Genomic DNA, 15286 nt, shown 5'->3' on the forward strand with positions numbered 1-15286 from the left:
GATAAACATTCGCTAGCATTAATATCTCGCCCCCCTCGTCCGCTACAGAAAGCCAGTGAGAATGGGTCACTCCCACCCACTCATTTTCTCAATCATAACACATCCACCCTCACTCTCTGCTTCTCTGTCTTTCACAAACGCGGACACACACAAACACAAAATATTTTCACACTTCCTATAATCCATCTTTTCCAATTCATAATTCATAAAGTGTCTCTAATCCCACTCCACTTCACTGGTTTTCCCCGACCAGACTAGTCCCATCCTAACCATTCAGATTTTAATTTGTACACGTCCTCTCTTTCTCTCTCTTTCACTCTCTTTCTTACCCCATTAAAAAAAATAATAATAATAACAAAGTTTCTTTTCTTTATTTAACCTTTATGATTCTCTGTCTTATATTCTTCTGGGTCTTCTGTAAAATCCTTGATCTAGCTTGTTTCACTTTGTTTCAGTCAAGGAATTCTCCTCTCTGATCTGCCCTATAAATCTACTAAGCAAACACAAAGGACAGTCACAATTTTTTTTTTTGTTTAAAAAAATGTCAATGGACATGATGGCAACCGAACGTGTTTGTTATGTTCACTGCAACTTCTGCAACACCACTCTAGCGGTACAGTTCTGAATTCTCTCTTCTTCTTCTGTTTCTCTCTCTCTTTCTTTTCACTGAATTCTTCTAAGTTTGTTGTTATTATACCATGTGTTTCACCAGCTAATAATTTGTCAATAAGTTTTTTTTCTATATTTCTTGAATCGAGATCATGAAAGCAAGGAATTAAAGAAGGGTCACTTCCCCCAAGGAATTGGAATCCATCATTCAAGTGAATTTCTTGACTGGAATGTACTTTAGATCATGAATTAATCGACTCCTAAGTCCTATCTTATATTTTATGGGAAAGTGTAGCTGGATTTTCTAAAATACCCTCTATTTATGCTAACAAGTTCAGCTATTGTGTTAATTTGATCAAAGGTAAGGTAAGTGATACATATATTCAGCAATCAGCACTCTCATGAGTAATAGAAGAAGACAATTATTAAACTCGAAATCCAGAACCTTTCAAGGCATATACTAATTTTGAAGGGTAACACAGCAATTTTGTGAGCCTGAATGAGATGTTTTTATATACAAAACGCATATACCCATAAGAAATTTGATGTGTGTGAAAAGGTAGGGCTACTCCCAGGTATTAGGGTTCTTGTAATATATGAAGCCCTTTCCCCTCTTTTTGTTTAATTTTTCAGAATAGTATATAGCATGGTATGATCTCACATGCTATATATGTTATGTTGTAGAAAAAGTCAACCGCTAGCTGTTTTTGATTTATCACTATTTTATTTCTTGTTTTCTTTCTGAATATTCACACAGCTCATAAAATTAAATCTATACACAAATCTAAGTGGTGTGGTGGTTTCTCTTTCCTCAGTCAATTTCTCTTGATTCCTTTTCACTGATGAGTGATGAGAGATTGAAGGTGGTGCATTCTGTTCATCATGATTTGCCAGTGAAGCGTCATTTTTTTGATGATCAAGGGTTTTTTCACAATTTCAGACTTGTTGCTACCTTTTAAGTACTGAGACAGTGTCCTCTCTTTTCTTTCTACAAGAAACTTGTGGCGATTATGACGTCCAGACAAATCCATTTACGCACCAGAAAAATGCCATGCCCTCACTCTCTCTCTCTCTCTCTCTCTCTTTATTTTTCCTTTACCTTTCTCTCCTTTCATCATAATATCTCTGTTGAAATTACTCCTTTTGAGAAAGCATTATCTTTCTTTCTTTCTCTCCTCCGATCTTGACACTGCACAAGGAGCAGTAAATTTAATCTGCTTCATGATGGTGGTGATCACTTTTCTTTAATCATACCTGTTTGGTAGCAGTAGTGGTTAACGGTGTATTTGTGTTTCAATTTCATTTTCATGGTTTCCGTTCCAGTCATGTCATTTTCATCTTTCTCTTTCCTCCTCGATCGCTATGAGCTACAATGTCTATCTTTTTTTCATCTTTGCCTTGTTGCAGTGTCAGCCCAAAAGTGAATGGAGACATTGTGAGAGTGCTAACTTTTAAATTTTGCCATGTCAGTTCCTCAGCTTCCTGCTATATGCTATTGCTAATTTAACATGTTGTAGTATTCAATATAGCTGCACTAACTTGCTCTCTCTCTCATAATGGAACAAAATATTACTACTTCCCTTACCTCTCTCTCTCTCTCTCTCTCTCTAAACCTCATTTGTCCTCTTCATCAATCTCTTTCTTCTGCCTCACCAACCAATTTGTTTTCTTATTGCAATGCTGGTGCTTGGAAGCATCTTTCCATTGAATGTGATAGCTTCAATTCTCCAACATTTGTATAAATACTTTAACATCGACAAGTCTGAAGCTCTGATATTAATTTGGTTATGGCGACGGTCCAAGCAGTTATGTACGAAATAATTTAAAGCATCGAGAATCCCAACATAGATGATGTATATACATCAAAGTTTGATTTGATCAGGGTTTGACATACAACACTACTTTTCTTCAATTCCCTTGTGTGCGTTTGTGTGTAAGAGAGAGACAAATTAAGATTACATATTCAGCTTACTTAGTTTCTAACTACTGGCTAGTGAAATTGAAACTGATAACATGTGTTTGTTTTTGTAATCCAAAACGGGTTATTGCAGGTTAGTGTTCCATGCAGCAGTTTGCTCACCATAGTTACGGTTAGATGTGGACATTGTGCCAATTTGCTGACAGTTAACATGGGAGCATCACTTCAAACTTTTCCTTCTCAAGACACTACTCAGGTATATATATATATATATATATATATATATATATATATATATATATATATATATATTTCACAAGTTTAATTTTAGTTCCTTTTTTTTATGTATTATGGATGATATTATATACTTAACTTTTATCATTTCTATTTACATTTTGCACTCCTTTTGTTGGGCTATATATATACTGCATTTATGTGTGTGTGTGTGTTTGTCTTAGCGATTTTCTACCGTTGGTAAGTTACAGAGACAGCATCTCAGTGTTCAAGAAGCATGCAGCAAGGAACTAGGATCATCATCAAAGTGCAAAACATTTGAGACCGTAGACCATGATCAGCAACCTAGGATTCCTCCTATTCGTCGTGAGTTACACACACACACACTCTATTTAATTTATCTCATTAATTCTTATTTAGCTTTTGGCATATAATTAATATCTGATTCTGAGTTAGTAGTAATTTGAATGAAGAAGCCGGGTCCTATAGCTAGCTAGGCCAGCCTGAACTTTTTCCGTTAAACTCTGAGAAGGTTTAAGGACAAAATGATTCAGGCTACGTTATGCCACAACACAACTGGCACATGTGTTAATTAATGTAAGCAAGCAGAACAATGTCATCATTGAGGCCACTTGTCCTTAAACTCAGTTTTTTCATGAGAGTGGGCGTCCATCTCTCTGAGTATCAAATTTTTTTGGTACAAAGGTATCCCAATTTGGTCTATATTTTCTTCATCTATTTAAGTGTCCCCAACCAGATGGTGACCTTTCGCAACAAATTGACCCATCCTTAATTGATTGCAATCATGCTGTGCCCTAGCTACATATACATCTCATAACACTATTTTACATTCACAGTTGCAAGTTACAACTAGCAGTTAAATAATTCTTTTTACTAATGTTTATTACAATCACTTTAACCAAACAGTTATATGAGATATGTGCAAAAGGATATTTTTAAAGAGAAAAGCTTTTTCTAACATGATGTTTTTTGTACATTAAAAGAGGGACAATTTTTGTTGTCTCCGTTAATTTTAGGGAATATTTATTAGCTGCGTGTGTACGAAATAAACATTGAATGAAAGATATAGAAATATAGTGTCTGATATGGTATTAATGATTTGATTTTCAAATAATGGTACAATATGACTTATATACACTTTTTCATGTCAGATTATTGATTTGATTGTTTATAATAAACTATGCCTACATAAGAATTTTCATCCTTTTCGTCGTACGCGTAGCAGCTAATGATAATTGAATTGATATTGGTAGTGATACTTCAGTAACTTTTTAGTGGATATTGAATTTGCCTCTGCGCCAGTTCGTCCTACTATATTAAAAGTTCTAGATCAACCTGATTTTGGTTGTTAGAACTTAGAAAGTCATATTTAGTGTTAAAATGTGTTAATTTAAATTGTTAATTTATGGTGTCTATATTTATCTTTATATTCTGTACAATCTGTTTAATATTTTAACCAAATAATCTCATGATCAACGCAGCTCCTGAGAAGAGACAACGTGTTCCTTCTGCTTATAACCGGTTCATTAAGTAAGTGATCTTTTCAAATTTACTTTTTTAAATAAACTTCCTGCTTCCATTTCCCCGGCTACTCTTGTTACTTGTATAATTTATATCCATGTATTCTAATTAGTATATATGATTGAATAGAGTTTGGATCCCATGAGTAATATGTTCTAATTATAAAAAAAATTTAAATTAGTTAAATCGAAGGATTGATGAGAATGACTATTCATGATTCAAATAATATAATTGGTTGAGTGATGGACAATTGGATGAAATCATGAATACGTACATTAGAAATAAATTATATTAATTTTAAACAGTTATATACTGATGAAAATTCTTATGCATATAAAATTATTAACAAATTAAAATTTTAATATGATAGAAGCAAATGGGATGACTATTAAAACTTTAGAGAATTTTTTAAAAATAAAAAAAAATTCAGATAACTTTAGACACTAATATAACTTGAAACAACATGAAGATATGCCATTGGGAAATGATAACCGATTTTAAAACATTGTTATTATGCAATGTCAAACACATATATATTGAGATTAGTTCCTTTTTATTCATCTTTTTTAAAAAGATAGCCTACAAATTAAAAATATAATATTTTCATTTATATTAGAATTATTTTTTTTTAATAGATTATAACTTGAATCTGTTAAATTACTTAAAGATATAATTTGTTAACATATTTTTTTAAAAGCAAAAATAAGTGATGAAAACTCACCATATTTATGTATATGTGTGCATTGCGTATGTATGCATGTGAGGATTCATTACGTGTGTTTCATGAAAATGTGATTTTTTTTTAGTACATCTGCTATTCCGTTTGGGTAATAAATCATTCCGGTTGCAGGGAGGAAATACAAAGAATTAAGGCTAGTAATCCAGATATCAGCCACAGGGAAGCATTTAGCACAGCAGCCAAAAACGTGAGTTTAAGCTTTATTACTATTTTTCCATTTTAGCATATGTATACCGGTATATGAATGCATGAAAGTTCTATCTCTATTTTTTCCCCTCACATGTGGTGACTACACAATAAAAGATAACTTTGTCGTTTATACAAACTCGGTGAAGGTTGAAATCCAATATCCCCACAATTATTGTAGAAACTTTACCAATAAAGCCAATGCCTCCTTCCAGTTAGATGCTGCAGGTTTATATCAAACTTGGGTGTAGTAATGGCAACTGATCATGTCCTTCTACTGCTTCCTATAACGAGGGTTGCTCTTATTTAAGCAGTTAATACAATGATAAATACAAACATGCATGTAGAGCTCAGAAAATGGTTTGCAGGGTGAAATACGGAACTACAAAAAAAAAAGAAACTGTTAAATAAATTAACTTAAATTTAAGAAGTGTTGCTATATATATATATATATATATATTAGAATAAATTAAGATGATATGTTATATTCTATGTCTAGAATGATGCAAAACCGTATCAACATTTATAAACCACATTGCTCTTATTTGGCATTATGAATATTGCATAAACTAATATCTTGTTTAACCGAGAGAAGAGTACTCCTGATATACTTAACTTATACTAAGAAGTCGATCGAAATATATAACACTTGGGCTTATAAAAAAAGAAAAAGGGAAACATTTGAGAGATCTGTACGATTCAATATCTGATAAATACATACATTACATAAATTATACATTTGATGATGGTATTTACACATACATAACATTTTTTACACATTTTAATAAGATGTAAATTTCAGTGTACCTACACTATTATTTCACGACTTGAATTTTTAGTTGAAGTAAATATTGAGTTTAAATTGAATTGAAGTTAAGTTTGTTAACTAATTAAGCTTAACTTGAATTAATATTTTTTTGATTTATTTGGTTCATGAATTAAGGATATGAGTTATGTGAATTATTTGAATAAAGTCCCATTTTAGTCTTTTACTATATATATGAAATATTTACTTTACTACTTGACTTTAAAAAAATATTATTTATTTAGTTTCTTTTTAAATCCTTTCTTACTATCATTTTGTTCCAAAAAAAAATTAAAAGAAAATGACTTGAACTCAGGAGTGAATCAAATAGTTCGTAAACTTAAATTAAACTGAAGCTGAACGGAAATAATTAGTTCTACTAAGCTATGTTTGACTCGCATTGACTAATTTCTAACCTTATCTACATAGATAAGTTGGTCATGCATAACAATGGTGATTTGCAATTATTCTTTTTACATCATTTTACATTTTTTATAAGTGAAAATGACATTTTTCATGAGAACCAATTCTCATAGTTGTGATTTTTCATTCGTTTTTTATGACTTTCAATTCTTCACAACTCTCTCTTCTCTTCCTTTCGTTTCAATTAATGGCATGTCTCATACTAGACTTCCTAATACCGGTCTACAATATAGGGTAATTATATATATCTTTCAATTAATGGCATGTCTCATACTAGACTTCCTAATACAGGTCTACAATATAGTTGTAAAACCTATCGTCTTTCATAGAAAACCAGTTAATGTTCTATACATAAATTTATACATATCTTTTAACACCGGACCAGTCACTTTTGAAAACTGAGAAATAGAATGAGGAAAGTGATCTGATGTGGTTGATATGTGTAACAAGTAGGCATTTACCATTTAGATGTTGGGATAATATTGTTGAAGCAAAAATGGTGTAAAAAGTTATGTATGTAGGATAAATTAATACAAAATATATGTATTGGATATGACAAAATAATCTTTCCCAAAAAAATATAAATTAAATGGCTTGGTCAAGTCTGTAAGAAGAAAGATATGAATTATGATGATATTCTTTTATTGCGGTTTCTTTTACCTGACTTTGTTTAAAACTTGATTTTCAATTGTGTGAAATAAGTTTCACATTGAAGTTCTGAACCTATAATACTTTGAAGTTCTGGAGAGACCGAGAATAATGGTTTCTTCAATTTTTTTTGTATGTGAATCTCCTTGGTTTTTAAACTCTCTTAACTTAGTAATATTTTATAGTCAATAGTTCAGTTCAAAGGCAAACTTTTAACTTTATAAAGGTTAAAGCTAAAATGAGAAGCATACAATGGTCTTTTTTCTTATTGATGTATACTTATCCTGCATCTTATTTCTTTTTATGCTTTCGATTTGGTCTTATAAGACTTTAATTTATATCTGGGTTAGAATACCTTTTATTCTCCATTTCTTAATAAAACTTTGTTTATAAAAAAATTGTTCAGTTCAAACACAACATCACAATCCCCCCCCCCCCCCCCCCCCAAACACCTTTTTCCTTATCACATAAACAATTGCATTTTTTACTTTCCTTTTCTTCTCTTTCTATTTCTCTCTTCACACTCATTTCACACTTCAAAATAAGGTGTAAAAATGTCATTAATTTTAAAATTTAATTAGAATATACATTAATGATATAAATTATTTTATATTGTCATTCAATTTATGAATTTCTTTTACTACTAATTGTTAACTTTTGTTATTAATTGTTTTAAAGTCACATCTAGAATTTTATTTAATTAATTAAGCATATAAAAATCTTTACACTTACAATGTATCAAAACTAAATTCTTATTTTTATTCTTAGTTTCTCTTTAGATCAGTTGTAAGAGAATTACCTCTTTTTTATGTCCCCTTATGTGTGTATACACACGTTATTGAAAATTCAATAGTTTAAGTTCTAAGTGGATAAGTGCATAAAAAATCCGAAATTAGGATATTATAAATAAAGTGAGGAGGTGGAAGGATCCAAAGACATACTTAAATTTTTTAACTGAAACATAATTTCTACTTAGGTGGAAGGATTTTTGTAGGTTTATGCATACACACACATGATTTGGCGTGTTTATATAGAAAAGCATCTAATTTTCTCTTTTGTAACGATTAGGTACTCTATGAGATCAAGTTTGATACCTAGCAGAATTTATGGAATCACTTTCTTAAACTAAAATATTTAAAAACAGCACCATATATAGTTTGTGATTGTGATTCTAAATTTTATTTTTGAACGCTTGTATTCTTCCCTTGTTCGTGATGGTATTACTCTAAAATTTCTAATATTATATGCTATTTAGAGGCCGTAGTCTGCAACATGCGATTCCATTTTATGCTTTCCTCCAAATGTATAACTCGCATACACTGTAACACATGCTCTGCACGAAACTACAACATGGAGTATTAATTTGTAGGCCAATATATATAATTAAAGCCACATATATACAGGTGGGAAATTTAAAAACGAGACCTGAAATTATTGACAGGTTAAGTCATAGTTATTCTAATTCCTAAGTTTTAGTATGTATAAAAATTATCTAGCACAACTTGTGATGTGATCCAATTTGGTGTTTCTTATATCCTGTACACTTTCTAGAGTCTTGCATACTATATATATGGTTTAAACTGCTATATTGTACTAGTATCCTTTGGAACCTTTAATTTTCCCTTCTGATTTGTCTCATCTTATATGAACTTATATGCAGTGGGCACATTTCCCTCACATTCACTTTGGGTTAAAGCTGGATGGCAATAAGCAAGCAAAGTTGGACCAGGGGGATGGTACTCAAAAGTCTAACGGATTTTACTGATTACATATATATAAACGGAAGTTTATCATTATCAACTGGTTTTTTCTGTGCTTGACCTAAATCAGTGAAAAATGAGGTTGATCAAATTTCCCAATCATACAACTGGATGGGAAGACTCCTGAAAATTGACCTCAGCATCTCACCCATCTTTAATATATATTATTATTATATGTATGTGTTGCCTTTTTCTAGTTGTTATGAAATGATTGCTATTCTTGTGATTGCATTAAATTACTATGTTGAACTTAGTCACTTAAGTAAGTAAACATTATTGTAAGTTTCCTTCTCTTTATAATGTGTCTTGCTATTTAGTATTTATATCTGCTTACTCTTTTGGGTGATTGCGTCTCCACATATCAAAGGACGAATGCATCATTTTATTCTTTTGATGATGAGCGATGAAGCTAGCATACCATGTGTCACTCTCTCATCCTCGAAGAGGACCACTTGAACAGTGCTTTTCATCTTTGAGAGGGTTACCATTTGACCCTTCTTTGGGTACATGGTGTGCTTCATCCAGAGGGACAATCTTTTATCCATCATGTTTCATGAGGGTTTTTTTCTCTTTTTTTGGAGGGTGCTATTCTTAATACCTTGGAGTTTTGTGCTGTGGGGCTATCTGAACTAATTCGATTCCACAACCACCGTTTTTAAATAAATAAAAATCAAATAATTTTCTCTTCCTATCTCTTTGGTTGATTCTTTTGTTGTTCTTCAATTCCTGGACCGTCTTGTTCAGTTAATGCAGTGCAGCCTTCTGAAAGGAACACCATACAGTGCAGGTGTTGCATGCATGTCTTCCTCTGTCACGTTCGCAGCAGTCCAGTTTTTTTTTTTTTTAATCTTTCAGAAAAGGAACTATGCAGAAAAGTGATCAAAGAAAAACTACAATTTCCTTTAATTAAACCCTAATTCATAGCATCCCCCAAGTTTCATTAAAAGCAATATAAAGTTCATCCTATAACAACTATTGACTGAAACGGTCGAATTCATAAGAGACTGTATGATTTGATTTGATTCCTGAATAATATCTTATCGAAACTACTCGTAAGTCTACAAGTCTATTTAGTGATAGACATGTTAGCTCATAAATCTAATTCTCAATGAAAGGCTTTATATATTGGTCTGTTTAAGAACAGGCCCATTTCTCTATACTAAAGGCTTTATATAAAATACAACAACAAAATTTTATTTCATTAGGTGAAATTGATTATAAAATCACACCATGTCATTTCATATAAAATAAACCATTAAAAATTAATAAAACAAGTCGGACTTTTATAAATATCAAGCCAAATATAAAATAAAATGCTTATGATACTTGTATAAAGCAAGTCCGATTTTTATAACAGGTGAGACTTAAATGGTAAGAATAAAGCAAGTCAGGCAAAATTTGACTTAGTCTAACTTAGTACCACAAAATAAATTATAGATGTATAAATACATATATGTATATCCATATATTTGCATGTAATCCAAGAAAAGGTTAAAAAGGCTAAGGAAAAAAAAAATATTTTGACCGCTCTTGAGTCTTTTTAATTTCCTTTTTATATCCATCTCTTTATTTCCTTCAAATTCTCTCAACACTTAATCTTAAAACTTTTGTTCTTATAAATTAATAAATAAAAATTAACAGCAACTATATCCATCGAGAAACATATGCTATAGGCTCAATCAGTAAAAGATTAAAAAAAAACGTGTGTGCATTTATGCATAACTTTGATAATTTAAGTTATATATCTTTTTTTGAAGAGAAGATTTTCCTCATAACCGGTGGCCAGTTCTTTAATTAAAAATCATTGTTAGTATAATTTTTTTTAACTAAAATAGTTATTATAAAAATAAACAAAAACTACTGTGAATAATAATTTATGATTAAATGATAATATAAAACTAATTAACCTATTTTCTCATAAAAGTATATGAAGAACATACATATTTCTTTGTTCAAAACGCTTAAATTGTTCTTTGAGATCTCTCGTAGTCGACTCAGCTCCATTAGATCTTTCGATGAAAACGGATAAATGATTTGGATTTTTAGTACAGATCACAAGTATGAACCAAGTTATATGAAGTGTTTAAATTAAATTTAAAAAGGTGAAAAAAAATGCGCGAATAATTAGATGGTCTTACTGATCTTTTTATTCGTCCCAACTCCCTATTGTGTATATGAGGATTAATAGAAAGTGAAGCCCACAAAATTCTTACAGAAGACGCGGTTTTCTGAAAGTTAGAGCAATGTGATACTAAAGTAGTGATAATTTTACTTTTTATTTTAAGTGTGAAAATTATAAAAATTCACCGATTCATTAAAGCCCTTCCCGTATAGTAGAGGTGTTTATCAGATGATTTTAAAATACAAATTGCAATAACCAACTTAAATAAATAAACTGAAAATTGAAAAGTTGATTATCTTTTTTATTGAATTGGATTAGATTTTAAATTTTATATTAAAAATTAATCCAATTCAAATCAAATCGATTTTCTTATATATAAAAAAATGTAGGTGAACTAAGTTTTAGAGACGCATCATCAGAATCAAAACTTATCTCAAAGTTTAGTAAATTTAAAGAAATATTTTTTAGTAAGTATATAATGTATCATAAAGAATCAGTTCATTCATCCATCTTGTATGTATAATGCATGCCCTACCAGCTAGCGCCCTTAAACTTACGAATGCTGTAGCTAGCTGGGAAGATACTGGAGGGCACATGCAGATTGAGTTTGTTGTTCTCAGGAATCCATGAAGTGGCTAAAGATATATACAAAATGCTTCAGTAATGTTGACAAGACGTATGGTTTAACACAGTGGTATAAGTATGAGTGGGCTCTATATATGGGTCAAAACGCGCATGCTTTGTGGGAAAAATCCGACTATTTTGTGATGCCCTCAATCTAATGGGGTCATGACTGTCTCTGAATCATCATATTTCAATCCTTTATTCAAGGGAAAGACAGCTCCACAGTGCACCAGATACTCCAACAAACCACCGTAATCTCATTATCCGTGGCCTTTTCTCTTCTGTTATTGTCACATTAAATGAACTATCAATTGATCATTATACTTTTTTTTAGAGGATCAATTGATTATTATATATGTACAGCGGTATATATATGACTATGTTATATACTTAATTTTATTTGCTTCTACTTTATGAATTAGTGAGTTAATTAATTTAGACTAAAATCTTCAAATGAAAAAAGCCTCAGTTTGCATTAATTAAAAGCCAGTTTCATCCTCTTCATGAATATTAAAGCAAATAAAGAAAATTAATTTAAATTTTATGCATTGACAGTTTGACAAACAGTATAAATAAATTGCATTTTTTAATTAGTTACAAATTATTTTAAATATAATTTTTAAAATAATTATTGTAAAAAATATTTTATGCATTGAAAATTATATAGAGAACTTTTATATTAAAATATTTTAATTATAAGATGTCATATATGATTAGTTTGTTATTGACTTTTATAATAATCATCTTACAATATATTTATTATATTTTTCATTGATCGATAGTGTAAAATAAAATTTCTTATATTGGCCATATATAAAATTAAACTTATATATTATTAAAGCTAACAATTTAATTTATCATGATGATTTATGGTTCAACAAAAGTGTAAAATAATGATTTTCATACATACTGTTGTAAAGTTTCATTTTATTAATATTAAGAAAATATCAAAATAATAACTCTGGAATTGAGCTATGGGAAGTCTTCTTGTTTTCATTTAATAGTGTCCAGCTGTTGAGCACATGACAAGATTATAGACTACTAGTTCATTCTATTTGCACCTGTTGATATGAAAGCTAAATTTCAATGTTTGTTGAAATACTATTAAATAATAGAGTATAACAATATTATATGTACATAAGCATGATTGGGAGCACAAGAATATATATATATATATTCTTGAAAGTTAATTGTAATGGGGAGAGGGTTTGGGTTTTGAAAGTGAGGAAGAAGAAGAGGGTTGTCCAGTGGGATAAGGTTAAAAGTACAGAATCTGAAACGTCAAATCAAGATAAGTTGGTGGGTTAATTGGATGCATGTGTGTGTGTGGCATGGATCTTGTCTGAAAGAAAGATAGCTAGATAGATGGGTGACTTGACTTTATCTTGGCCTAGGGTTGCTGAAAACAATAAATGAATGTTTCTGACTGTCATTTCACTTACGCCGTTGCCAATTTGCCAGTGGCCAGTACCCAGTAGGACCATCATCCATGGAGCAAGAGATTCCTTTCTGGACCAAACAACCCCGGTACTTTCTTTTTGGCTTGCAATGCCCTACTTGGCATGGCATGGGTATTTTTATACTATATTATTAATCAACTAATATTTTATACTTTATTCTTTTTAAAACCATTTACTTTTTGTATAAACCTGTATTAGTGAATATAATTTAATGATTATATGCGTAATATTTTGTTTTATCTCTCCCATTAATTTTCCATATAAAAATTTCTCTTTTAACGCTTTACACGGGAGAAACTACCAAGGCCGGTATAATATTTCTTTAAAACTTTTGAGAAAACATACTTAGTTCGATTGATGCAATAGATTTTCAATGATATTTTCGGCTTCAAAATTCAAAGGATGTTAAATAATATAAAGATGATGGTAGTGACAAGAAAAGAGATGTGACTTTGCGAGAAAAATAGTGTGGTTTATGGCAATGACATAGACACGTAGTAAGCTAGTAATTTCATGATTACAAAAATATAAAATACAATAAAATCTTATCTCACTCGATAAAGTTGACAAAATAAATTACATCACACTGTTTAACACAATTAAAAATCCAACCTTCAAAAACATTATTTACCTTTACATTTTCCTTAATTGACTGCCTTTCTTTAAAATCTTTTTTATCCCCATCTCCTTCTCACAATAATAAAACATGCAATCTACTTTTGAAATTACCTTAACCGGTTCTCTTTATAAAATATTTTCTTACAAAAAGAAAATAATCTTTAATCATGAAACTTGATCGCAATTTCACACCAAGCATATAAACAAATATTGAGTACGGAACAGATCAGTGTGAATATCTCAAAAAAAATATAAACAGATCAGTGTGATTTCAGGAAAATAACAACAAAAAAAACTTCTACTTATTCTAAAAAAAAAAAAAAGTTACCCTGTTTTTGAATGATTAACATCATGAACACATGTACATTCGATTTTTTTTTTATGTTAAATCAATTAAAAAACACAAAGACATGTATAGTAACTTTAGATTACAAGTGGATCTATTGTTTTACAACGTAGAATCGAATATTAACCTAGTCTGATCACAAATTATATAATTCTTTTTAGGAAATCCACGTAAAGTTCAACTGCTAATGGACACATTTTGGTGAACCTTTTGATTTTGGAGTCCAAACGAAAACATTTTAAGATGTGGGAATTTTCAAATTTTTAGTTTTTTTTTTTAAAAAAAAAAAGTTGCTAGTATTTTGAGCTGGTGCTCTCCATCTCTTCAAAATCCTTCCCTTTACTAAATAAACAGTAAAGCAGCCCATATCACTAATATATTTTATAATTTGATTTCCCTGATCTTTTTCTTCGTTACCTTTCTTCTTTTTTTTCGGATAAGATAACTGAAACCAGCAAAGACTACCAGCTTCAGCAATTGGTGTTAGCTGGGGTGGTCTCAAAATAAGTCTGTCCTGCTAAAGGGTAGAGAATGTTTACAACTAAGAACGACATAATGCTGCTCAATTAGCAGAATTCAAAAAGCCAGTGGTCCTCCTCCTGGTTAGGCTTAAGGCTGCCTCAAGTACTATGGTACTACAACAATCAAAGAGGGGTCTGGCACGTCTTACACTAAATTGGAAACCAAGAAAATGTGGTCCATCCTGCTGAGAACTAACTAGTGTCAGACATTACGGGACTACTCGAATCCAGTGCTAATGCAAAAACTGCAAAGTGTGTAGTTCATTTCTTCTGTCTGTTATCCTTGCTCACTGCTCGGTTCATTTTGTCCATCTATTTGTCCTTGCTCACTATTCAGTGTATTCTCGATGAGAACACTACATATTTGCTAAATATATCTTTAATGCACTATCGAACTGAATATCCACATCAAGTTCACCTACTTGGTTTCTACCAATTGCATTGTTTTTCCCATGTTTCTTTTCTCTTAGAATTGTAGAATTTTTATGATCCAAGACCACGAACATTTTATGTCCTAGACTGGTAATCATCTTTGTAGTATTATTTATCAGGTTCAAGTGACATTACTACGGGCAACATTTAAATTAGGTACACCTTTTATTCAAGCACAAGGTTTCTGTACTCGGGGAAAAAAGAATTCTTTATACTTGTGCTATCAGGAACTTAGAACTATTTCAAGAAAATACCAAGCCCATTTAAACAATTTTCTTTCCAAGACAACTCTTACAAAT

At 30.8% G+C, this 15286-nt stretch overlaps 1 protein-coding gene across 4 annotated transcripts; it reads left to right on the forward strand.

Annotated features, from left to right (window-relative positions):
- On the forward strand, positions 1 to 9174 carry LOC100815973 (protein YABBY 14). 4 transcript variants are annotated; one of them, XM_006594846.4, is made up of 7 exons: positions 1 to 287; positions 456 to 613; positions 2661 to 2783; positions 3013 to 3127; positions 4264 to 4312; positions 5154 to 5229; positions 8765 to 9161. In XM_006594846.4, the coding sequence occupies exons 2-7, from the start codon at positions 542 to 544 to the stop codon at positions 8867 to 8869; spliced, it is 540 nt and encodes a 179-aa protein (XP_006594909.1). In that variant the 5' UTR covers positions 1 to 287; positions 456 to 541; the 3' UTR covers positions 8870 to 9161. The 4 variants fall into 4 exon arrangements, with proteins under 4 accessions (XP_006594909.1, XP_040863757.1, XP_006594908.1 ...); XM_041007823.1 differs by having other exon boundaries at positions 5 to 287; positions 3007 to 3127; XM_006594845.4 differs by having other exon boundaries at positions 6 to 287; positions 2986 to 3127.
- The last annotated feature ends 6112 nt before the right edge of the window (positions 9175 to 15286 follow it).

Source organism: Glycine max, chromosome 13 (assembly GCF_000004515.6).
Source record: "Glycine max cultivar Williams 82 chromosome 13, Glycine_max_v4.0, whole genome shotgun sequence".
In the NCBI taxonomy this organism is placed as follows: Eukaryota; Viridiplantae; Streptophyta; class Magnoliopsida; order Fabales; family Fabaceae; genus Glycine; species Glycine max.

Coding starts and splice junctions, on each gene's coding strand:
- LOC100815973 (XM_006594845.4), top strand. CDS start 542: ATGTCAATGGACATGATGGCAACCGAACGTGTTTGTTATGTTCACTGC. Junction 2,784..2,985: donor CTTCTCAAGACACTACTCAG/GTATATATATAT, acceptor TGTTTGTCTTAG/CGATTTTCTACCGTTGGTAA. Junction 4,313..5,153: donor GCTTATAACCGGTTCATTAA/GTAAGTGATCTT, acceptor TTCCGGTTGCAG/GGAGGAAATACAAAGAATTA.